At 41.0% G+C, this 27,241-nt stretch overlaps 1 protein-coding gene across 1 annotated transcript in view; it reads right to left on the bottom strand.

Moving 5' to 3' along the window:
- The window catches only part of cnih3 (cornichon family AMPA receptor auxiliary protein 3), a 78,706-nt gene that overhangs the window by 43,926 nt on the left and 7,539 nt on the right, over positions 1 to 27,241 (bottom strand). The window contains exons 2-3 of the mRNA XM_026318821.1: positions 18,066 to 18,134; positions 5,001 to 5,048 (exon numbers count right to left, since the gene is read on the bottom strand). Of these exons, the coding sequence (XP_026174606.1) occupies positions 5,001 to 5,048; positions 18,066 to 18,134 (117 nt within the window). The remainder of the gene's footprint in view (positions 1 to 5,000; positions 5,049 to 18,065; positions 18,135 to 27,241) is intronic.

A 27,241-nucleotide genomic window follows, 5' to 3' on the forward strand; every position in this document is an offset into this window, starting at 1 on the left:
TGGAGGATGGACGTAGCAGTCATAGAGGATAAGGTATAGTAAGGAGCTGCAGAGGTGGGGGTGGATGGAGCATCTGCCATGTTGGAGAGGGAGGGAGCAGCCGCAGTGGTGGAGGAGACAGCTGAATATGTGGAGAGGGCAGCCATAGAGTTTATGGTGGAGGGAGCAGCCTTAGACATGGAAGTACAGGAAGCAGCGGCAGAGGTGAAGGTGGAGGTGAAGCAGACATAAAGAATGAGGTTTAGTGAGGAGCTTCAGAGATGGAGGGAGCAACCGCTGGGGTGGTGGTGGTGGAGGGAGTAACTGTGGAGATATAGATGGAAGTAGCCACATTGTCAAACCTGATGTAACACTGACTGAAGGTATTGGCTCTATCCACATCACCATCCAAAGCGAGTTGTTCAGTTTGTAGCCAGTGATGGTCCTTACCCCTCTCCACACCTCCCTGGTATTATTGTTCTCCAGCTGTTTTTCCAACTTTTTCTTGTACTCCACCTTAGCTCGCCTCAGTGTCTTTTTGAGCTCCCATTGTATACTCCTCAGCTTCTTCTTATCCCTCCTGGAAAGCCCTCTTTTTCTGGTTCAGGAGGTCTTTAATGTCACTGGTGGTCCATGGTTTATTGTTAGGATAGCACCATACTGTACTAATTGGGAGTACAGTGTCTACAGAAATTAATGAAGTCAGTGATGATGTTGACTGTCCTGTCCAAGCCATTGTCCATTTTATGCTCCTCCATCAGTGCATCCCAGATTGTGCACTCAAAATAGTCTCTCAATGAATCCCTTGCCTCTAGTGACCATTTCCTGAAAGACCTGGTGGTAACAGGAAGCTTCTGCACACAAGGTTTATATGTAGGCTGAAGATAGACCATGTTATGATCAAATCTACCCAGTGGTGGAAGAGGTACAGCCCTGTAGGCTTCTTTGATGTTAGCATAGAACAGATCTAATGTCCTTTCTACACGTGTTGGACAGTCCACAAACTGCACAAAGTCAGTCAAGCAGGAGGACAGAGAGACATGATTGAAATCCCCTGTAACTGCAATGAATGCATCAGGGTGCTGCGTCTGTATCCTAGCAACGGCATCATGGATGACGTCACACGTCGTTGCAGGCACCGCCTTCGGTGGAATGTAAACAACAATGGCGACTATGTATGTAAACTTCCTTGGCACATAGTATGGGCGGAAACCAACTGAGACCAGTTCAATGTCCGGACAATGTCAATGTCTCTTTCACAGTCACATTTTGGAGGTTAACCCATATCTGATTGAAAAGTAGGATAACTCCTCCCTTTTTTGTCCTTCTCCTTCTCCTCGTCCTTGGCTCTCTGTCTGCTCGTACAGAAGCGACTGTGGCTCTGGCTACTGTTATTGCTCAGACTGCAGCTGCATTTTTGGTTGACTCTGATGGTAGGGACAGGGCTTGACTACTCTTTACTGGTTCTGTTAACATTAGGTATATACACACGAGTCCGGTATGTTGGTGTTCAGCCAGGACTCAGAAAGACATATCAAACTGCACTCCCTGTACAGCCTCTTGCTCCTCACAAGCGCCTCCAACTCGTCACACTTGTTATGCAGTGAGTTAACATTCCCCATGAGCACAGAGGGCAGAAAAGGCTTGTATGTCCACCTTCTGTTGTTCCTCTTAGCCTTTAGCTTAGCCCCGGCTCTACATCCACGACACTGTCTCCTCAGCATAGTCGGGATTGGGTGTGTTACTCCGTGTCCAATCTTCAACAGGGCCAACAATTCGTCTTTAGTGTACACTTGAGCCAGTACCGTCTCTAAGAAAAAAACATATGAAAAAACTACAAAAAACTTTAAAAAAAACACAGGAGCTACTCGGACATGCTGCCATTCAGAACGGCGCATTTTTGGAAAAAAAGGACACATGTCCATATGCCTGTGTGTGCGTGTGTCCTTACGCCTGTGTGTGCGTGTGTGTCTGCAGTGAAAAGTATTAAATAGGTATGCCAACATAAAGAAACACAGCCAAGGATTTTAACCAAATCAATCAGGACCACCGCGCTGTAACCAGGCCAGTTGGAGCCAGTTGAATAGTTTAAGAGGAGGAAAGAAGAGCTCTGGAGAAAAGGAGGGGTGAAAAAAACATCCTGCCGCAACAGGGTAAAAATATAGTTCCAAAATGTGCATCCAGTTTGACCAGATTTATGAGAAATGTTGTTGAACTGGGTCTTAAATCATAGAGCAGAATATACAAGATTTTTGCACAATTACGAACAAATTTCTCTGTCATTTAATTTATTGGACAACCTATGAAGTTGCTTTATTCATGAAAGTTTAGTCAGCTTGCTGTGGTTTCTTCTGTGCAGTATTTGAAAGGACAGTCAGTCAATAGTTAGTAATGGTTAAAACTACTACAATGGTTAAAACTGTTCTGGGAAGGGCTACTTTTATGTGTTCCTATAAAAAAACTGGACTGGACAAAAAACAGCAAACAATGCTGCAGCACGGCTAGGCTTCATTGGAGAGCATACATTAGATCAGACTCACTGTATTTGACATGTCTAACAATTACAACTTGGTCTGAACCATTTTTCCTGAATTCAAAAACCTGTAATGTTGGACAGCAAAGGCAGTAAACATAGACATAGGACATAGGGCATTAAAGTAAAGAAACAGTTCACTCCAGTCTCCCCACAGGGGACTTCACTTTGGTTGGTTTTGCATAGGTTTACATGTATCCAGCATTTTACCTATATGATGGGAGTGACTTGTGTGTTCTTCACTATAGTAAGCTTAAGTCCAGCTGCAGGAATCCAGGTGTTCCCGGGGATAAACAAATACTGTCACTGCTATCACTGTACATAAGTTATCAGTAAAACACAAGTATTATTAGAAATTATGTTTAAGGCCACCGCATTGAGAGCATGGAAGGTCACTGGCATTTCTTTCTGTTCTTGTATTGTATTTGATCTACAGAAACAGTGTGTTGATCCTGACAAGTTATTGTAAATCACACTAACATATAGGGAAATGCTTTTCAGTTACTACAGAGAGGAAAGCTGATGTGACACTTGATGTGTTTATTGCTTACCCCTCCTTTCCAGAGGCAAGACTCTGACATATAGCCACTGGCTATGAGCACAGCTGCAGCTGCTCCGCCTGGCTGTGGTGGGTGAAGCTGTGGCTCTGGCTACTGTTATTGCTCAGACTGCAGCTGCATTTTTGGTTGACTCTGATGGTAGGGACAGGGCTTGACTACTCTTTACTGGTTCTGTTAACATTAGAAGAGAAGGCATTAAGACAGATGTGTTACCACTATAGATTGGGTGTTAAGTAATATAGTTGTTTGTGTTACATTTTTTGAATGTGTCACAGACATAATCATAACAAAGCAAAGTGACACCAATGGCCAAATCACAGTGTTACAGCAGTAGTGATAGCTACAGTCTTTCTCAGCCTCAACAGCAGCCACTTCTAACAACAATGTGGAGAGGTAACTCATTTCCATTTTCTAGGTCCATTAGTTGTCTGTTTGCAGTAGCGGCAATGATACAAATAGCAGCATATGATCACACATTTAGGATTCAAGCCTTTTTGTGTCAAATATTTTTAGGCTTAGGCTGGAACAGAATGTAGTAAATGCAGGTGTAGAGGTGGGAAATGGCAATTCTGGCTCAACAAAAAAATTAGTCTGCTCTATGCAGACAGTTGACAACTTAAAGGAAAAACAACCTAAAGTGTATAAGTAAGTTGCTGTGTTACCAGAATAGCTTGAGCATGCCTTGAACGTTCTCCAAAAACATACCCTTATTTAGTGTTATAGATGATGGTGGTTGAGAGCACTGTCTAACATGGTGGTCCATAAGTGCTCATTTGGGTTGTGATGTGGTGATAAAACCATTCAGTGATTCCTCCTGTTCATCCATCCACATACATAAGCATAACTTAGACACCAGATAACCTGGTGCCAGGGGCCAAACATTCATTTTGATCATATATTGATTCCATCAGGTTAAGAAACTGACAGATTCCTGGTGGAGATGCGTTTTCATAGAAACGAATATTGATTGGAATGGGCTATGTTAATACTTAAGTTGGGTAGTATTTTCCTTTAGGCTGCACAGTGCTAACACATCTGCAGCTACCTCCACTGAGCCCTGAGCAGGTTACAGCTTCAAGGACAGTGCATCTGTGTGTGTGTGTGTGTGTGTGTGTGTTCATGAATGTGTGTATTTCTCTTTGCATAAGTGCTGTAAGGAGAATGTCCTCCCCTGGGGCCAGTGTAGGGCTGGGGGGTCGAGTTGACAACACTGATAACCAAGATCAGCCGTTCAACCAATACACCCCCAGCATAAACAGAAATAAACACAACACACACACACACACACATTTGCATACACACATGCATGAAACACACAGACACAGTGTGAGTTTCAGAGATGTGGAGGAAGAAACAGATGTCACACTGAAGTTGGGAGGAGGGATCTTCTCATCCTTGTACTGAGTCCTCAAGGCAAACTGTCTCCACACACGCACATTAACATCGAAACAGACTGCTTGGCTCTGCAGAGCACAACCAGAGGCTCTCAGTCTCTGTCTATACTATCAATCCAACATGAGGCAAGAAAACAAAGGAACCATATAATAAATTTAGATTTGTAAATAAACTACACTACCCAAACAAGACCTGTAGAATACTGATATGCAGCTTTGTTTTTTCGTTTTTTCATGTAACTCAAATTTGAAAATTTCATGCAACTCAAACACTTTCAGAGTAGCCCTGAAGAACTGTGGCTAGGGGTAGAATAGATCATTTAGAGGAAATAAATATACATAAATTGAGGTTGCACATGATAGTAAGATATCACTAACTTGTAACCTTAAAAATATCTGTTATAAAGTGAAAGTAATGTATCATCTGCATACTGTACAACATGTTTTTTTACATCACTGAGACAGAAACTAGTAAATGATTGCAATCAGATCCTGGATAATACAGTTGATATGTGCTTTCCCTGTTCTGCTTACCTTTCTCAGCAGGTTGCAGATTCTCTCGATGTTTCGCAGTCTCTCCCTCTGCAGGACAGACAGAGAAAAGGTAGGTTACATGATTCACACGGCATTTCATTGGTCGTTTAGTCAGCTGAGTATGCTAGCATCTGATGAAAGATGAAGCAGAATAGAAATAGTACAAGTCCGCCCTTGTTCTGTATTTGGAAACAAAATAGGTGATAAATGGGCCTAATGCTCAGTAATGATGCATTTCCTGAAACTGTTCATATTTTCAAATATATAACAGGACACTCTACAGGCACTGCCACAGCTAAATACATAAATGCACCTTCCATTTCATTTTAATGCTGTGTCAAAGATGGAGATTCATTCCATCTTACTGACTGGCATCAGTAGAGATCATCACAGGTCTGCTCACTTGCTAGTATCCAAGATTCAATGCAGGACAGGCCAACATTCATCCATAAAATACTTTCTAGGAGAGATTAGGAAGCTGAGCTTTCCTCCAGCAGCCACTGAATGTTCTCACCACAGGTATTAAGCTGCAAAATGCTTAAATCAGCACTTACCACAATGCTGACTCTACCATACCACCATTTTACCAAAGCTTTTAACAACATCATCAAATATTAATTAATTCCTATAGAGCTGCAATCTGGACTTGAGTGTCAATGCTGCATGTTCCATGGGGTGGGCAATGCAAACTTCTGGCTGCTAATGAATTATATATTGATTTGAGCAGCACACTGTTTGTGCTGGTGGACAGTCAGTTTGACCTGACTATCTCCACGAGTATGAACAAGGCATTTAAAAGTGTTTGTAACACTCCACATTGTTCTGCTTACTGTGATTTGCTTTTTTATACACTGAAAGCCCTGGGCAGTATCTGCATTCATACACAAGTTACTGTAAACATACCTGTGCATTTTTTATTATCATAGGTTTCATGGTGAGTATAGGAAAAAAGGGAATGAGTTTGATTCTGATCTTTTTTCTTTTGTATAATGGGTGTAATTTCAGTCCTGTAATGGCAATATTATTGATTATTATATGACAGTTCAAACTAATATGTTCTACTATTTTTATTAATAACCACAGCTCTAAACAGGTTAGATCTGTGATGGTTTAATTTTTTCTCTGTGTGTGGATAAAAACGGTGGCAGCCGCACTTTGGCTGTTTGACACAAATCAAAGGCCGAACGAGAGACCTGCAGGGCAACACAGTTTTAATTGATTGCATGTTGTTGCATATAGAATATAGAAATAAAATGCTGTTGGTCAAGAGATAGCTTATGTTGGTTAAAGAAATTTGTTACATATTGTTACATAACATATTAATCAGTGAGCTGATTCACAAAATCTATATCCAACTTTTAGATATTGCCACCAAATGCTGGAAATAACATACCTGTAAAGCTTCAAGGTGTAAACTCTTCTAAAAATGGCTGTTAGGTTCAGTTTTAAAACATTGATTCTGTCACCTCCTAAAATACGCACCGATAAGACAATAATATAGTTACATTAAAATACTGCAGACAGCTATAAAATTTCCTCCTGTCAATTCTCTACTGCACACCTGTCCTTTAAATAATGAAACCAGAGGTGGAGAGTGTGAAAGAAAGGAGTACAAAAGTGTGAGTGACCATTGTATCATTGTGTAACACATATTTATGTCTTGTGTATGTGTGTGTCTAGATGTGTGTGCTGTGACATGCCAACAAAAGCTTCACAACATACATACCTTCAGTCTCTCATCTCCCCAAAACAGCTCTTGGGGGGTTTTACCTCATTTTACAAAAGCACTACAAGGAAGCATGGGGAATACACAGAAAAAAAAATTGTCACTCTTTAGAGTACAATGAGAAGCCATTTAAGCTGACGAAAGTTTGGCTTTGCAGGCATGCTTTATGGGTAAAAAAGGGAATCCCTGATTAGAATTAGGAACAGTGGAAACATCTGGTTGGGGTGAGACTCTGTATTGACAGTGCTGGATTACAGTTTACTGCAGTGTGAAGTTAATGTTCCTTATGACCTTCGAATCCAGGTACTTGCATGCAACCAAACCAGCTAACCGCCAGCCTAATTATCTGTCCTGCTAATGTCTGTTTCTGGCTGAAACCATGCTCTTCATCCAGGACCAGACCAATCAAAGCCTGCACATTATCTTCTCCCCCAGCCTTCATCTCGTGTGTGTGAGACTGAATGTGTGTGTGTGTGTGTGTGTTTGTATGTACTTGCACTTCTATCTGTGTGAGTACAATTTTGAGCATATTTCTGTCAAAGTGAGGACATTTTGGCAAAGTGAGGACATTATTCCAGTCCTCAATTTTTTCAGATGAGGTTTAAGACATGGTTTTAGGGTTAGGGGAAGGGTTGGCGTTAGGTATTTAGTTGTAATGGTTAGGTAAGGGTCTAGGGATTGCATTATGTCAATGTGTGTCCTCACAAAGATAGAAATATAGAAATACAAGTATGTGTGTGTATGTGAGTGTGTTGTTGGTGTATGTGTGTATCCCCTTCCACAACTGTCTACTCATTAGCAAGAAGCTAGGCTGATGTCTCTTTGAAATGATGCTCAGTATGAATTTGCTTGACAAGTGGGAGCGGTGAGGAAGTGCAGTATAAACAAGTCAGAGGAAGGGAGAGAGAGGGAGAGAAGAAGTATGGAGGCTGACATGCAGGTGAGTGTGTGTGTGTGTGTGGTGCAGGCTTTAAAGTGACCTTTATTTAACCAAGCAGACCAATTAAAAGCAAATTCTCATTTGCAGAAAGTGCCTTCTGTAAGCATGATTGGACAATGGACCCCTAAAGATGGAGTGGAAGAGGGTGCTCATAATGTTGTGCTGGTGCAAAGTGCATTTAAATAGAAATAAATTTCCCCTTTGACTCAAGTAAGTCTTGAACTTAAGTTGGGGAGACAGGCGTTGAGCAGAAAGGGTTGGCAGGGGCATTTCAAACAGTGTGACAAGGCTACAGAGGCTGTCATCACTTGTGTTTGTCTCCTTGGTGGCTCTTGATGAGCAGCAGTCTGTTACACTGAGAAAAACACTTAAAATTCACAGTCATAATTAATTTAAATAAAAAACAGTCTGTCATTCCTCTAGTTCCTTTCTGACTTATTACTCTGCTGATATTATCATTGCTCCTGGTCACAGATTTATCTCTTTCTTGTAAAATGTGTAGCTGTAAGTATAATTGTGTGGATAATTGTTTAGTCTGTGTGCATGTGACATTTACACAACTTGTAGATGTCAGGAGCAGACAATGCAATTAAGTGTGAACTCGTGACACTCATACAAAGTCTAGCCTGTCTAGTCGTGCCTTGTTAGCTCTTCTCTTGCAGGTGCAGGTGCAGGAGCTGCCACCTCCTGAGGAGACACTGCACTTTGTTTGGCTCCTTTATCATCTTTTCCACCAACATCCACACACAACATTTCCCACACATCCAGTCGTGATGACTTCCTAATAGTCCATGACATAATCCTGACCAGACTTGTTTTGTTGTTCCTAACTTTGTGGTCTTGTTCTCCTCATTGCTTGTCTGTGCTCATCGCTCTGAGGACTTCACTCTCTTCAGAAGTCTAATCAGCCTTTCATGACGAATGTCTTGTTCCAATGTCCGTGTATGAATGCCTTTACTCTGATCAGTGGCTTTATGCCTAGATACAGGATAATCCATTTCATGTTAACCTGTTCATGTACTCCTGTGTTCCTATGCAAACTGAGCAGCTATGATTGTCTTACTTAAGTTACCTATGAAAGGTTTGCAGCTGGAAAGTGAGTTACCCTTGTTGCCCTGTAAAGAGTTGTTTTTCTGCTACCTGAATTGTTATAATACAATATGTATTTTCTCATTGCAGGTTTAAATACTGTCTGCTGTTTGCTCTGTAGTTGTTTACTGTATCTGAGCCAACCAGGAGTGCACTGTCCTCGCTGAGTTGTGGCAACATCAACTAGACAGCAAGCTAAACTCTCATTCATTGACGAGAAGTGTCCTTAACGTATTTGGCAGCTTTATTTACACTTTCCAAGTCGTGCTGAATACAGAGTGAAACTGAAAAGAAACACAATTATCTGTCTTGCATCATTAATGTGCAACATAACAGAGTGTAAACTTCATTTTAAAACTTAAAGTGACTGATAATAAAGCAATAAACCTTGTCAGTGTAAAATGCTACATTCACGTTACTGAGAGCCCCTTCAGTAAGATGACGGCCTTGGTGTTTTACTTGCTCATGGTACTGTCACACCAACAGTAAGGAAATGTTACTATTCTTGGGCAAAATAATGGGGTTCTTTTCCATTGAGCTCAAATCTGCATGCTTAAGTCTGCCTCCAAGGCAAATCAGATCACCTTCAAACACCCTCAAGTGAATTGTTTTTGGGTACAGATTGGCTGACCTCTTCAGAGAAGTACTCCTCTTGCAAAGCTTTGATAATGACAAATCTGGCCTGAGACAGTTCCTCAGGAGTTTGTGGGAGGTTGCAGAGGTGCCATTTTTTGCATTCACTAGGTTTGTCTTTTTTGTAAGCCCTGGTTATGTGTATGAGAATCGCAATTGCCCTAGTGAGCGAGAGCATAGAGGAAAAGCACTGGAAATGTGTGGCAGTGAGGCCCTTTTTTTGAGTCTGAGTTAGAAAACTGCTCACCTCTGGACGGATTTCCATGTCTGCTTCTGAGTTCATGAGTTCATATGTCTGTCTCACATCGTCATCACACATCAAAAGGCTGGGCCTGTAAACCACGTTGTCTGTGCCAGTTGGGACGCAGAAACTGACCTGGATGCGTGGTCAGCCGGGTTGTCTTCACTGTTGATATAAAACCACTGATCAGGACTCATAGACTGGCGGATTCAGCGGACATGGTTGTGGACATACACATAGAAACACTTGGTCTGATTGTGACCACCTCAAGTTGTGCTTGAGCTTGTATGGTTCTGAGATATGCCACAACTCCAATGGCCTTTGTGGACGCATCCGAAAACACACATAATTCTGTGCGTCCAGCTTTGGAGAGTGAAGAGGCAGTATATGCTCGAGGAATGTGGAGCTTGCTCAAATCATGCAGAGACTGTCTCCATGTTTCCCACATTTTGAGCCTCGCGTCTGGAAGAGGCGCATCCCAGTTGCATGTGTCTACACTAAGTTCTCTCAAGAGATTTTTACCTTCAATGGTTACTGGTGCAACCATGCCCAAGGGATCAAAGACGCTGTTCACTGTAGACAGAACTACCCTATGAGTGAAAGCTTTTTTGTGTTCTGAGACCATGAATGTGAAAGTGTCTGATGTTGCCTCCCGTAGCAGACCAAAGCTGCGTTGCACCAGTGTAATTTCACCCTGAGGTCTAGATCTTTCAGGACTGCTCTGTCTTCTGGTGCAAATGCTTGCAGTACAGCTTCGCTGTTTGAAGCGAACTTATGCAACCTCAAGTTGGATTCACTGAGCGAGGCTTGTGTTCTCAGGAGGAGGCTAATGGCTTCGGCACTGGTAGGTACACTAATGAGTCCGTCATCTACATAAAAATGACGTTCAGCAAACTTGACTGTGTCTGCTCCATATCTGTGTGCACCTTCCTGGATAGCTCTCCTGAGTCCATAAATAGCCACGGATGGGGATGGACTGTTTCCAAAAATGTGGACCCTCATCCTGTAATCAGTGATAGACATGTCATTATATACTGTATGTACCACATAAATCTGAGATAGTTTCTGTGGTCTCTGCAGACAAGGAAACATGTTGTATGTCAGCAACCACAGCCACCTGATCCTTCCGAAATCTGATCAGCACCCCTATGAGGGAATTATTGAGATCGGGGTCATTGAGAAGCACATCGTTGAGAGATGTTCCAGAATACTTTGCGCTTGAGTCAAACACCACACGTATGTTTTCTGGCTTTTGTGGATGGTAGACTCTGAAAATCAGCAGGTACCAGTACCAGTGGTGGAGCCACCTCCGCGTGTCTGTGAAATATTTTGTCCGTGAATTCAATGACCTGATCTCTCATTTTTGGTTTTCTTTGTAATGTCTTCTTTAGTGAGGTGAAGTGGGTGAACACCTGTTCACGGTTGTTGGACAGCCTTTGTCTTGGCACCTTAAAAGGTAGAGGTACGACCCAGTTGTTTGACTGATCTCTGTATACTTCTTCATTCATGATTTCCAAAAAGATTGTGTCCTACATGGATGGAGCAGGTTTGTTGTCAGAACCAGTTTCATTGAATACATTCTGTCCCACCACCTCCAGTGATTCCTTGCTGGGTTTGTGCATTCGCTCTCCCCGCCATGGCAGGCATTCTCAGTCAGTCTAATTGAATTTTGGCAGGATGTGACAATGTTTTAAATATGTTCACAGCGGGTTTATGTGCATTTCCTAGACACACTTCCCCTATCAGGACCCATCCTAAATCTAATCTCTGTGCAAAGGGGGCATTGTGAGGTCCGCTGACCTGTTGTCTAACTTTATGGACTCTCACAATATCTCTGCCTAGCAGGATAAATATTTCTGCATTGGGGTCAAGCTTTGGAATATATGGAGCAACACTCCTCAGATGGGGATGGGGACAGGCTGCATCAGGTGTAGGGATTTCAGCACGATCATTGAGTATTTCATTACACTCAATTATCGGTGGAAGTGGGAGGCTGGTTTTCCCGTCAAGAGCTTCAACTTGAAACCCCTCTTCTTTTCTGCCCAGTGCTTCAACCGACCCAGCACAAGTCTGGAGTCTGTAGGGGGATAACTGACCTTTGATGTTGAATAGTTCAAAGAAGTCGGTCTCTCGAGTCAGTCGAACTAATGAGCGATTACTTTGGTTGTCTAGAATTGCGTACATAACTGATTTCTCACGCTGACTTTGTGGGTACACTCGAACCAGACAGATCTTAGAACAGGATCTACTTGTCTGGCCTGAGCCACAGACCTGAGTGCAATGTGAGTTTACAGCTGCTCTGGCAACAGTGTGTTCCTCCACCTCTCCACTTTTGACAGGTGGGGGTGAGGACCTTGTGGCTGGGGGCGCTAGGCCTGGGTGCATAGCCGTGTTGTGTTGACCACTGTCACACTCTGTGCACTTCACGTTTGCCTTACAGTCCTTTGCCAGGTGACTGGCTGAGATGCAGTACTTGAAGCAGATTCCATTCTCTTTGAGAATAGCCTTTCTTTCTTCGATACTCCTTGCCCTAAATGCTCTGCATTTCCTTAATCGGTGCGGTTTGTTGTGAAGAAGGCAGCTTTTTTCTGGCCCATCAGGTTTTATCTCGGTTGAGTTTGGAGATGGGGCTTCACCTGAGGAGATATCTGTCTTATGAACCGATATTTTATACCCATAATTCACTTGCACTTTGTCAGGTCTCAAAACAATGGTTTGGCTACATGTAAGGATAGAACTGGGATTGTTCCTTCTGTGGGCCTCGTCACAGATGAAACTGGCAAAGTAATCAAATGGAGGAAAATGGCCGTTGTTTTCTTCTTTAAATTTTGAGCTGGCTGTATGCCTTTCTCTTGTAGCCCATGAGGGAGTTTTTCAATGCCCCTGGCAGTATCCAGTCCTGGCAGGTAACCTTCATCTCTGGCTTCCCAGTTCATCAGTCTGCCTCATCGGTAGTAACTCACCTTGGCTCTAAGTATTAAAATACTTACCTTTACTTACAAAAGGTCTCTTCGCAGGTCACCGAACCTCAGCTTCTGCCACCTGCGCCTCCCAACCTCGGAGATTCTCTTTCGCTCCCGTGGACAGCGTGTCTCTGGTCTCCACCTGGCTTTCCAGCCTGCCATCCAGCAACCACTGCTCAGCAAGGAGCAGTCTCCTTTCCGGACCAAGACACCATTTATCTCAGTCTGAGTTACCACTCTTTCCCTGGACCAAGACACCCTTTCTCTATCCAAGCATAATTTAAAAATAAAGAATTCTTTTTCACTGTATCTGCGTGTGGGTTCTCCTCCCCGACACACCCGACAGCCACACAACAGAACAAACTGGCCACAAATGGACCCAGCAGATCCAGTGGGGGAGGCGCTCAGGGAACATTCCTTATGGAATTCCCTTACCACTTTTCGGCTGTATCTTTCTCCCCCGACTACCTGATAGCGCTCGCTGTGTGCACCCAACAGGAGCGGCAGCTTCGGCACCCCCCCACCCGGCGTTCCTGAGGACAGCGTAAGGAGGTTTTCAGAACCAGCAACTCCCCATCCAGGAGGCAGCCTTCCACATGCCCATGCCCCATTCCCATGCCCCACCACCAACGGTTACGCTCTCAATGCCAATGTTTCGCCCTTCTACGCCAGCTCCTAAGTTGCTGACACCGACCCTCTATTCCTCCCTGCCGGTATTACATGCCTTTTCACCGGAGCCCAGAGCCACCTACTCGGCCAGGGTCTCCACCGTCGCCGTCTCAGCCAGGGTCTCTAGTGGCGCTGTCTCAGCCAGGGTCTCCAGTGCCGGTGTCAACACCGCCGGCAGTACCGTCAGAAAGGGCTAGCCACATCTCCAATCCTGCGGACGAAGCCCAATGCTGCTTTCGCGCTGGAGCACAGAGCTGCCTTCTCGCAACCAGAGTCCCCAGCGCCGCAGCAGCCAGAGTCCCCAGCGTCTCAGTCTCTGGTTAGCCATTCACCTGAGGTCACAGCTAGCTCTTCGCCTCAGTTCCCAGCAAGCCTCTCCCCTGAGATTCAGGCAAGCGATAAAATGTTGAACTGACAATTTGAGTGTATTGTAATCACTCAATAAAACAGTAGTATCAATTCAAATGATAGTGCTGAAAAGATCAAAATGACAGTTAAATGTAGTTGATTAAATGAGTCTGAACTGGCTGTGCAAATATATTAGTCATACAAAAATTACACTCGTGCCAGTTCAAGTCTACTTTTTATCGATTTCTTCTCTGCCCTTAACTGCACCCAGCACCAAGTCTTAGCAGACAGGTTGAAGAGCATTCACAATATGGCCTGGCTGGATTTGCTGGCTGGTGGACTTTTTAACAGAGAGGTCACAGTGTGTGGGGGTGAATGGTGTTTTATCCAATGACCTTTTCTCCTCCACTGGATCCCCTCTGGGTTGTGTCCTTTCCCCTCTGTTATTTACTTTATATACAAATGAATGCAGAAGCCATCACAATGGTAACTCAGCATATCGACAAACTGTGCTCTGAGGCCTAGGTGTGTAAAAAATCACTTCGGCATATGCATTTTTAATCATAAGCTTTGCAGTTTTAATGGCAACACTGCTTTAATGAGAATGTTTTATTCAAGCTGCTTTTACATTGTGTTTTATTTGCTGGTGTGGTTTATTTTGTGTCAAACATTTGCAGCGTAACACAAAATTGTTGGCATCCCCTTAAATGACCTTACTATGTAACATCAGGTCTTTGAAAAAGCCTGATCAATTTTAGTTGAAACAAGCCATCCATTGTAGGCTCATTTCTGTTGTTATCAGCCTTGTTAATAATTTTGAACTTTTGATATTTTAATTTGTTGTTTGATGTTGTATACTGAATAACCCCACAGCGATAATAAAGTTACCAATTACCCTGACCCTTGCTGATCTGAAAGATGCCTGATGAAGTGTCACCTGAAGCAGAGTTGTATGAACAGTGGAAACTGTGGCAATTACATTTAGAACAGCAGCAGTTTGTTGTATAAGTAGTGGAAGTTTGACTAATAATTTAGCATAATTATTCAATATTCTGCACGCCTTCTGGTGCAGACAATCTCACACAAGGGTCTGATATAAACACACAGAAGGACATCCATAAAATGAACACATATGTAAAGATCAGTTTTTGAAACATCACCAACCAGAGCAGGCGCTCCTCTTACTTAGTTTGGAAGCAGGGCAAAAACAATTCCTCTCCACTGTGTTATTTCATATTTTTCTGCACTGTCTGGTTTCAGCTTGCCGATATAGACTTTAATGTGTATGTACTGTAGGGAGCTAGGGGCTAGGAGAATGCATGATGTAGGCAGGTATCCTCACAACAGCAGTACAAATATGGGTATGAAGGGCCACACTGTAAGGTTCCATGTGGCGAGAGCAGGCTCACAGAAACTGCCAATTAGACCACCTGGTTTCAAAAAAGAAAGATGTGGACGAAAGCAAAGAAGGAAAGCAGGTTTGGAGACCTTATGCAAGAGCTAGTGAGAGACGTCATATGGATCATTTCTCTAAGTATCTGATGATCATCATAAATAGAAAGAACAGAAACTACTTCTGGTTGTGTTGTGTTCCCCCTCCAATATGACTCTCATTGAGAATAATAATGATGTTGTAACGTAGATCCAGTATCATCACTGTCCTCAAGAGTTGCTTTTTGTTTAATGGCCTAAATTCATTTAACTTTCTAAGCTTTCTAGGACCTGTGGGAACTCAGTAAAAAACTTTAAGAGCAGCTACTTTCACAGTTCTATCACTATGTTTAATGAGTGTATTTGAAATTCTGCATTAACAGCCACATTTTCATCTGCCAGTGGACAACAGTGATGTGCTTCATATAAGAAGCAGGAGGCAAAGGGAAAGGATGGGTTCTGGGAATACTGGAGGAGTGGGAGAGGAAGGAAAGGGAAAGAGAAGTTGAAACCTTGGAACTTTTTTCCCTCACTGTAGTCTGTGATATCTGCACTGCGTAATGATATGCAAATATGAAGAAAATGAAAGTGAAGCTGAGTGGGAAAATCTAGGCTAATGCACTGTTTTCAGTTTTTAAAATGCCATTCAAGCTGGAAAATTCTTTTTATTTTACTTTAATCACCCATCTGTCCTTCTTTCTCTGTCTCCACCTCTCTTTCACTCCATTTGCCGTTTTTCATCAATCTCTCTCCCTCCCCAACTTTTCTCCCCTCTCTTCAACTTATCCCAACGAGCAGACGCCTGAGCATGTAAAGGAGTCGATTCTCCAGAGAATCTATACAGTCCACAGCTTTTAAGTCAAAGTCACCTCCAAACTAACTGCTCATGCTGTACTGTAGCACCATGCATTATTAAACCCAGTGTGTAAGTAAAAGCCCCAAATCCTCAAGGGAAAGGGATTTAGAGGACTGGAATTCAACCTAAAACAACTTCACTGGGGCAGCTTCCCCATGCTGGCCACCACTAATGTACCTCTCTCCACAACTTCTCTGATTGCTGCTGTAGCAATTTTGAGGAGCAATGAAGCAGAACATAATTGCTTGTTTTTATCACTGTGAAAGAATAAAGGTAGCAGAAAGAGATGAGCTCAGGGTAAAGTGTGTGTTGGAGAAAAACACTCTTACATTCCGATATATAAAATATATCTATACATTTACACACACACCAGTATATTAATGCAGATCTGCTAAACAGTTTAAACCGCAATATTTATTTAATATTCTCTGTACATCTGATTTGGCAGATTATTAATGCCACTGTATTTTGTATAATTCATTGTATTAACCTGTGAACTGACTATTGTTAAAAGCTAATATCCTGTAAGCTGAAATAATTAATGTTCATATTTCTAAACCATACAGGATACACAGTATTAAATCAAATCAAGGAGTAAATGAAATGAATCACAGTGGGGGTGAGTGTAGCCCACAGTGAGTCTGCTGATACCTGTCAAGGTGACACTAAAGCACCCTCTGCAACGGACTGTTTTTGTTTTTAGCATTCCCAGATTAAAAATGACAATCATGAGAGCAACAGGCTGCGGCTGCACCGGAGTGGGAGTGCCCAATAGCATCCACTCTTGAAAGCTAAGCAGGTCCGTGCCTGGTTAGTACTTGGACGGAGGACTGATTTGTAAGACCAGCGGCTGCTATCCTCAGACAGTGAGGTTAAGGGCATCTGGTGTAAAACTTGTGCCAAAACAACAACAAGGATCATTTGATCTGCTGTGGTGACCCTGAAAGGGAGCAAGCCGAAAGAAAAAAATGAGAGAAACAGATGAAACTCCAAGAAGGTAGATGGCAGATTTTAGTGCAACATACCCTGTCTACAATACAGTGTTTCTCTGTTTTTAACCGAATGTGTTCCTAACCCTAAACATACCTTAACTATAGAAATCATCAGGTTTAGAACAATCAAATGTAAAGTTTTTGGAAGCCACTGACAAATAAAGCTGCTCTACTGAAAGAGCTGCCACATAACAGTCAATGCTGCTCGCCTATGACCTGCTGTGGCAGCATGTTCTGTTTGGCTTGCTGTGATTCACCAAGGCAGCTGTGGCTCAGGAGGTAGAGTAGGTAGTTCAGTCCACAGCTTCTCTACATAGTCCACATAGTGAAGTGTCTTTGGACAAGATCCCCCAGTTTCTCCCAGTGTCCGTCCCATCAAAATATGGGAGCTCAAATAGTGTAAATTGCTTTGAGTGTAGAAAAGTACTGTATAAGGCTATTTAAAATTCAGATCACAGCCTGACATGCTAAAAAAAACATCATACAGTCTTTTTAGATTTGCTGTGCTCCATCTCTGACAACCTTTTGACAATGATAGTCTTTTTGTTTACTGACTACAAAGTTAGGTTGACCCCAGGATTTTCTACACAGATTTTCAAGTTTTTGATAAAACAATATATTGGTGAGCCTTCCTGTAATAATTGTTGGTTGTTGGAAGCAGTCTTTACTGGAAGCTGCCATTTATAGGGACATTTGTCCTGAACTGAGGCTATGCTAAAGGTCTAGCTTTAGGTTTGATATTGTGGAGTATCCTCATTGTGTGCAGGACTGAGTTCTATCTCTGTTTCTGGCTTCTCACTTTTGTTTTATTTATATTTGGATTCAAAGTTGTTTTTTGTGAAAGATGATTCATTTATACTTGATGGTTTGCCCTGAAGTCCTACATATAGCAGGAGTCTGCTTGTCAGCCAGGAACCGAGGAGAGGAGGATGTACAAAACTATGAGGTTACCATCTGCTTGATTTAGAATTAATGGAGAGACAGAATGTAGACTGGGAAAGACTGAGTGTAGTTTGTGTGGGCTAATGTCTTTGGCCCTTAGCAAATGGTTTTGAATGATTTTCCATATGTTCCAACAGTTGCCATTCACACATAAACAAAAGACAAAAACCAAAAGAAACATGTAGAGGAAATGTTTTGCAGTATAAATGAAAATGATTAGGTAGAGGAAACCTACTGCATGAAGTGGATTACCCTGATCGATCGGCACCTTGAAGTCAGCTTGGAGCTCATCAAACGCTGTTATCTGTGAGGGAAAGACAGAGGGTGAAATGAAGTGGTAACTACATACCAGTAAAACACAGAGCACACACATATTTTTATCATTTTTTACAAAACTTTGTTTAAACGTATGGTCTCTGATTAGAAGGTCCATGTTATTGTATTTGTCCTCAGCAATTAGTCACAATATTCATCTGCCCAAAAACACTTTAAAAAATCTAAAATTGTGAATACACATATATCAAATTAAAAAGAAAGACTATAAATATATAAAACAAGGCATGAAGTGAACATCAAACAATTTTTTTTTTCATTAAAATCTGCCTATCCAAGCTGTGTCCTCAGTCAACTCCGTCAGATGTTTTCATCTCCCTGGCAGTGCTGAATGCAACCCTACCACACGTACTCTGCTCAGTTTGATACCTTTTGATATTTTAGACAGATGATGTCAATATTCCTACAGTCACAGCTGGACCATGTCAACACCGTCACGCAGTTCTGTGTTTTTTAGATAGCAGTGGATTGAATTTAAACATTTTAGTGTGGTTATTGAGAAAGCTTGCAACTGAGGAAAAAACAACTATCTGCAGTGTACAATACGTGTTTTAGAGGGAAAATACTCGCCCTTATGTCAACTCCATCAGACGTCAACTCCGTTACATTTGTAACTTGTAGAGCATGGGCAGGCTTTGGTCTGCTTATTATTGTGTCACTTTCCTATTTATATATTAAACAGAAAAGCCAGTGTGTAGATTTGCACAGCATCTGGTTGTGAAACTGAATATTACATTGAATCTGTAGAGGGACCTACTTAAAGCACTAATTCTAACATAAGAAAATACAATATTTTTTATTTTCATGGAGTTCTACTAGAACATGCATATGAATATTAGGCTATATTCAATTTCTGCCAAATCCAACAATAATTCTCATCTGACTAACACTTTTCATTTATCTTTCCAGTTAGTCACAGGACCCACACCAGAAAGGCACCAGAGGACCCTTGGAGGCTAAAAACCCAAGACAGAGGACATGGAGGAGAGGAAAAGTAGAGGAGGGGAGAGGAACATAGGAGGAATGGAAGAAGAGAAGAGATGGATGAGAAGGAGGAGAGGAGGAAGTGGTGGAGGAAATGAAGTAGATGAAAACGGGGGAGAAAAGGGCAGTTTTCATTGTTATTTTGACAGTTGGAAATGGTGTAATTATTAGTATGTTCATTATATTTTATATGATCAATATAAGATGAGCTTACATCTATTGTCACCTCCATTTGTTTAAAAACACATTTGTTCATTAATCCGTATTGCACACAGAAAATGTCCATTCATTATTTAGTTTGTGTTTATGTTCATGAAATAAACCACACTCTGATCTACAAATCAAGTTGATGATATCAAAGATGTCTATTTGTCAAAAGTTTTTATTTAGAACCCATTCCTTTACATGGTTATATAGCTAAGACTTTTCTCTACAGAAATATATAACTCTAATGAGTATAGTGTGCATTTAAAAAAAAAAAAAAGATTTTTAAAACCTGTTTTGACCCAACTCTCAAGAATCAGTGAGGGGCAATATAACAATGGCATTTCCAATTCTGAAAACACATCAGCATTGCTCTCAGTGTAAATAACACACGCATATACAGTTGTGTTGGGTAGAGCTGGTGAAAGACTATAGCTTAATTACTGCACACAGTGAATTAATTCATCAACTAATAAATTGATCTTATTAACAAGTACTGTCTGTATAGCCCAAGCCTAATTCACTTCTAACTTAGTTTATTAGCTCACTGGATATAGGAAAACACTGGCCTGTTTGTGGCACTACATGAAATATCAGGGAATTACCAGTCACTATTGTTCTTTCTCTGGCAAACGTATATATTAATACAAAAAATCATGCCAACCTGTCCAACAACATTTCAGATGTTTTCACTTAACATTATAAATGTATGGAACTGGTTAGTATATTTCATCCTGGAGGACTATCCTGCTATAGTTGTTGAGCTTTTTATGTTTGGACTAAAGTTTAGGTCAAAGTTTTTTAAAACTTTCTTACTTTTTTAAAGTTTAGGCCTTTTTATAGAAATATTGGACAGTTAGAAGAATATAGAATAAGAGCAGCCTAATTCTTTATAGTCAATGTATTACAGGCTGTTTTATAAAACATGCTAGTGCTCTTTATTCACACATCATCCAAATCTGGACTTAAACATGTCTCACATTTACTGCAGTCATCATTATCTGCTGAACAAACCAGTCCACCTGCTGTGCTGTCAGGCAAAACAGCCCAGACAAATTCTTTTTATGTAGCTGGAGCTGTCTAAGAATCACTTCTTCACCCTTGCCATTATTTTTACAGTCTGTTAAAATGTTAGGTCAAATCAGCCCACGGGCACAACTTAAGAACCAGAGCCCCTTTGATTGGTTTTATTTGGTCCTTCCACTGCACTGGGTGGTAGTGGGATGGTAGTAATAACACTGTCAAGCAATGATGAACAGCAGAGACACTATGCAACAGTTCTAGTGGTGTTGCATGTGGTGCAGTGGAAGCAATTAAACTGCAAAGACAGATGTCATTGTTTGACTGGTTGGACTTCTGGAGGGAAGTGTGAGTGTGAGAGAGGAATGCATCTGCACATGAGCTAGTCTGTTAGTTCACCGTGGGGGAGCTGTAAGATGTGATCTAAGCATAAGTATGTGTCTGTTTGTGTGTGCAGAGTAAAAAAAAAATGGAATTACTCTAATTGTGGCATGAAAATGTTATTTTTGCCTTGTGTGTTTGAGGCATGTACAATTTGTAAACGTGAGCGCGTTAGCCCTGTATGTAAAATAATGTCAGAGTCTCAGTCCTGGGTTATTTCCCTGGGCTTGCTCCGGCCTTACAGACAGCTCTTCACGTTATTTCCCAGTGGATCCCAACATCGATCCAACTCATTGCCCTGCTGTGTTACAGTGTGTTCATTTTCCCGTGGGTTCTTTGTGGATGACAGGAACACACACAAACTCACACACACACACTCAATCTTTATAGTGCATAAATCACAGAGGCATATGCATGGATGTATGGTTTGAACATCATTCAAATACAGCAGTTTTATGTTTGTCTTTATACTGTATGTGGACATTTCTATTAGTCATGAGAAGATTGTATTCAGAATACTTGCTTAGATGACATGACAACTTTGCTAAAATAAAGCTTGATAATGCATGGTTGTAACAGACTACACAAGGGAGTAATGACATTGTTCCCAATTGTCAACAAAAAAACTTGGCAAGCACAATATATCTATTACCAAAAAGTGTAATAGAAAAAAGACCCATCTTGTACTAAATTGGTATTATCCTTTATTGGAACAGATTTTTAGCTCCTTGATCTCAGGCTGCTCACTCAGTGATGATCAGAAGCAACATTTGCCCCTGACCTGCAGACCAGAGGCCGAAAACTGAAATCTGTGACATGTACAGAGGGTGATTCCTGCAGAAATCTGCTGGCAGTGACTATGGATTCTGTTTTTGCAAACACAGTTCTATTTTGATGTGGATCTTCACTTTAACACACTGTTTGAAGTCAAGGCCGGCTGAGAGAAACAGTCGACCAACTGGCACACTCTGCTCCTGCCTTGGCCTGCCAGATTCTGCATAAACAGTGTGTTTCAATGCAGGCGAATGTGTGGCTGCTAGTGGACTGACACCTTGCTGTGTGTGTGTTTGTGTGTGTTTGCAAGGGAAAAAGAGGGGAACAGAGACAGGGATATAGCCCCATTTGTTGTGTTTTGGTGCATGCAGAGATATCTGTGCTCATTTTCACTCTCTTTAATTCAGCTGAAGCTATAACCAACCAAAAACTGTTTTTCTCCATGAAACCTTCAAGCCATTCACATAGAAATAACGAGATTCAAAACAACGATGGCATTCAATGAAACCTCCACAGTAATGTGAAAGACTACAAGGTCCACTTAAATTATTCAATGTATTGTCTCAATTATTCATTGGGATTTTGAACCCACTCAACATGGGTTAATTTTCCAGACAACCATATCTCACCAACCTCTGATGCTCAATTTAGAACCTAATAAGACCAGGACAAAACACTAAGTCTTATATGCATGCAGCCAATTTAAAACTGAACAGCCCTGGATTTGATTCATTGAATCTGTCTACCTCTCTGCATTAGACAACACAGATGATGCAAAGTTTACAACACAGGCTGCACAATTTCTCCACAAGGAGCATTAAGTTTTTATCTTATCTCAGGCAGAGTAAAATGCAGCCCATAGTTAACCAAGACTCAGAAAAGGCTGTGTGTAAGTAAGCCTGTGGTGGTCTTTACTGCATGTGTTTTTAGTATCCGCAGGTTTAATAATCAAATGCTGGACAATCAAAAAGGCTGGCAATGCCCAGCATAGTTTGGATCCCTGACAGATAAGGCCATGTGCAAGGATACTCACTGAAGAAGGGATCCCCTGCTTCACATATTGATGCTTTTTTTAAGCACTGCTAAGAAGGATACCTCAGAGAATTTCACAGCTTCATTCTTGCTGTATTTTTGTTTAATACATCTCAGTCTTAGACTGAACATCAAAATATCCTCTATCCTGCAGGTTTCCCAGAGGTCACTGAGAGCTGGTTTGTGTTTTAAACACTAACATGGTAGCTTCTGGGTCAGCCTGTATCTGTGCTGAACACCTTAGCCGGGGGGTGGGGGGGGGGTGTTAACCCCTTCCCACACTATGACGAGATCAAATGAATACATTTCTTCCTTTCAGAAAATTCCTACATCAGCATGTATGCATGATTCAGCTGTCAACTTCAGTGAGGGGTGGTTATTTTGTGATCTTCACTAGATATGCATTTGTTTACACTGGTGCAATCACACCTTCTGAATGGACGGAAAAATGATGCTGCAGTAACATTACTGCAGGACACCAAATGGACTCATAAGCTGTGTGTTAGACAATACTATTAAAAGTCCAGTAAACATGTTTCCATAATAGGTGGATTATTGACCATGTTTCAGTTCACAAGAATATTTCATTGTTTGCTTATCTTAGATGTGGTGTCAACTAGGAAGGCAGAACAACCTTTCAGGAAGGGAAGCCATGTGACCACGTGGTTGGTGTGGAAGGTAAGAAGTTCAGTGTATTTTTGTTCTAGTTATTACTGAAAAATTACCGGTATGTGCATGAACATCTCATTAATTGATGATTATTAGTGATTATTTTGATTTTAAAAAAAGGAAAAATACAATTTTGTAGTTGTCCCATGTCTGCAAGAAGCAATTAGGCATCTTTTTCATAGAAAACCTGTTCCTCTGATATAACATGTAAATTGGTGCCACTTCACTGTGATGGCTTTCTAAGTCACTTAGTACCATATTCACAGATAGTGGACACATACACATTCTAAGTTCTGAACATACTTCTGAGGCAGTGAGGAACAGAAAATAAGGAGGAATGGTCCCGGTAGCAAGTTTCATAGTGAAAGCAGAAGTGACTTTTTGAAGAAATCAACAGCTGATAACTCTCTGAATGTACCAAAAGCACAGTTGGTGTTTAACCCATGAAAATGGTTTAATCGCTTTAGCTCTGATAAACACCAACCAATTATTCTGTATCTATAATGATAGCTGAATGACTGTTTTAATTTAAGAAAAATGTCAACCATTCTCTGATTCCAGCTCTTTAGTTTTTCATGTTTTCTCCTTTTTGAGTTTTCTATCATTGTAAACTGATATTTTTTTCATGGTTTGGTTTATTTGAAGGACAAAACAAGACAATTGAACACCTCATCTATCACCTTAGGAAACAGGGATAGATATTTTTGGACATATTCAGACATATACAGACTAAATAACTGATCGATCAATCAAGAAATGAATCTGTGCATTAATGAATAAGCTGCAGTCCCAGTATTGATTGTATTGTGTCTCTTAGGTGATGGATTGCACACAAAAACAAACAGAGGATGATATCCTGTGTCAGTCCATAGAGTACAAACTGTAATGAACATCCGCCAGCCTGAATCCTGAATGGTAAGACATGCTCCAGGCATCAGAAGGAATTTCATCACCTCTTGAGTATGTCCAGCAGCACGCAAGCCATAATGGGTCAGTCTATTCGGTATGCCATACAGTATGACATGATAAAGCCTATTACTCATACAGTCCAAGAGCTAGAGCAATTATTTGGATGTGCAACGTACTTTGGACTGCCAAAGAGAAATCTGCTTCTTCAACCAAAGTGGCTCAATACAAAGCCAAGCTGGGAAGACCAAGACAAAAGGCCATCAAATAGTGCCTCCAGCCAGCCGTCACTAATGAGCTATACAGGCTCTGACTATGAATTACTCAAACTTGCTCTGATATCTCTGAGTTTAGTGTTGATGAGGAAATGGCCTCATTTAAAAGGAAGCATAAGTTCAAAAAACAAATAAGACAATAACATGAAGGTTATAAACTGATGTTTCTGGCAGGCTCTCCCCTCCAATTTTGAGATCTACACAGGAAGAGAGCATCCTCTAGAGCTCCCTGACATTAGTGCTAGTAGCAATGTTGTCCTTTGATTTGCCCAATATGTGCCTAAAAATAAGATGTAGAAGCTGTACTCAGACAACTTCTTTTGCAGCATGCTATTACAGCTGCAGCTGGCCAAGCAAATTTACTCCACTGGCTCCATCAGCAGCATCAAAACACAGCTCAGCTTTCTAACATCATATTTTATGTTGTAAAATGACTCACTGACATAGTGACATTACATATTAGTTAATTATGCTGGTGCACAGCCACATTGGAGAGAACAGAAAGTAGAAGGAAGCCATCAAAATCCCCTATCCAACTGTAGTTAAAGGATACGCTCATCATATGTGTGGACTTGATTTGACAGGTTCCTTCCTGACTCTGTGCCACTTAAAAATACTATCTAAGAATTGGTATAACCATCCTGTGTTTCACTTCCTTGACAGTCTGGTTTGTGTACCAAACTGCAATATCAAATGAGTCTCTATGCATTAAAATCCAACATTGCACAGGATCTTTATTATTTGTATTATTTTGAAGAAAAGAAGAAGCAGGGTCCCACTACCTGACTATAATGCATTCATGATGCACTAATTCATCGGAATTATCAACATTAACTAACTGATTAACTGGTGAATATCCTTTAAATATGTTAAGTTACATTTGAAGTTTAAGGCATTTGACTTGGCTTTTCAATGTTGGGTATGGGAATCAAAGGTGACCAGAAGGTCTCCTCTGAAGAAGAGAGGAGGGTCCAAACATTTTGTGAACAAAAAATAAAAATAGTATCAATAACCCAATGTTGTTTGCAGCGAATTACATTATCTCCGACTTGTCAACTATTATTGCACATTTTGCACTAAGGCATCATAGATTATTATTATAATTATTATTATTTAGCCTAGAATGTTGACAGGACAATAACACATGTAACTAATCTGATTACTTATCAATAATATGATGGAATGTATGCATTATTTGTAGTATCCAAACACAGCGGCTTGTTTGCTGTTAGTTCTTTAAGTAGCCAATAGAACATCTGAAAAGTTGCTGCTATTCAGCTTCAGGTCATTCAAATAACTAATTATTTCCAAGTGTTGAAAGCCTGTGGTGAAACTTCTTTGTTCACATTTTCATTCTGCGTCTCATTTACAGTTAGCGTAGGTACTATCTACCCTCCTTCTGTCTGACTGAGCAGTACTAAACTATACCACTAAGTTGCCTGTGATACATTAGAAGCACATTATTACTTCAGCAGTAATCCCTAATGGTTTCTCAATTGTATTAACATTTGTGTATTTAATTAGTAGTAGTAGTAATCCTGCTGAGCTAATCCTGCAGTATTTTCTGTACCTGTATTGCCTGTTCTTTTTATAGCCACCTGCTCCGCATCACTATACTATAGTCTTCCCTTTCCCATACTACTAACTGTTATCAACTACTGTAGCTGTGAAGAAACAGTGAGTTTTCTGAGTCTCTTTGCATGTAAGAAAAACAATTCACATCCAGTTGATTCCTGAATGCTTACAGGGTTTATGTTGTCAGTTGTGATCACTTGGCCCAGAGAAATTATACACACACGCAGACAAAAATGCTGAAATAGTGATTTGTTTGATGTCACCAGCAATGTGTCTCTTATGGAGTTGGTTAATAAGAACAGTCGGGCCTTCTGAAAATATGATCATCTCTACTCAAGCCTGGTGTGCATTCCCACCTGTACTGTGATTTTGGTAAAACTGCCATCAGTGTCTTGTAACATCTTCACTGATCAAGCAGATGAATAAGCATGGTGGTAAAAAAAATGCACACACTTACACCCAAACATTGAATATCTGCTGTTTAAATGTGAAGACCTAGTGCTGTGGAAAATTTTAAACTGGGAGGACAAGGAGGGAGGCCAATCCTTAATAATCCTGTTGTGCAATGGAACAATAGAAAGAGAAGTGTCACAATGATGGATAAGGAGCTAAAAGGGGTTAATGAACATGTGGATCAATGCTGAGCCAACATAGCTATATACTGAAACTCACCTCCATTAGCCCCCAGTGCATGGTGCCAGAAAGTCCCTATGGCTCTTTGCCTTATTGAAATTACAATCTGTTGTATCAGCTATGCATTTCCTCATCCTGCCTGATGTCTTACTCAAGGAGAAGCTACTCTTTTGTTTGTACATTTCAGGCGAGTGTGGTGGAGGTTCTTTGTGGGTTAATTTTGTTTTGTTCAGTCATTCAAGGTACGTCTCCACCGTTTAGCACATATCTTACCTTTTATATTTCTTCAGGTTTTCTTTTATAGTCTTATTAGACAACATTTGGCATTAACATATTAAAATTCACAACAATTTATACAATTCCCCCTCTCCCTTGGAGTATCCCCACTCTACATTGTATGTAGTATTCAATACATTTTCAAGACTTTGATCAAACCCACAATAAGGCCAAGATGGCAAACGTCTGCCTTAATCTTAAAGCAAATTCAGGTTATATTAAGTAGAAGATTGTGCTCACTACAGATTTTAAACAATTAAATAGTTAAATGTTCTGGATGGACAAAAACAAGCTTATTGCCCAAAGTGTTGCAAATATTAGTTACAGTGTACAGACTAAGTTCCTGGTG

The sequence above is a fragment of the Mastacembelus armatus genome, chromosome 24 (genome assembly GCF_900324485.2).
Source record: "Mastacembelus armatus chromosome 24, fMasArm1.2, whole genome shotgun sequence".
Classification (NCBI taxonomy): Eukaryota; Metazoa; Chordata; class Actinopteri; order Synbranchiformes; family Mastacembelidae; genus Mastacembelus; species Mastacembelus armatus.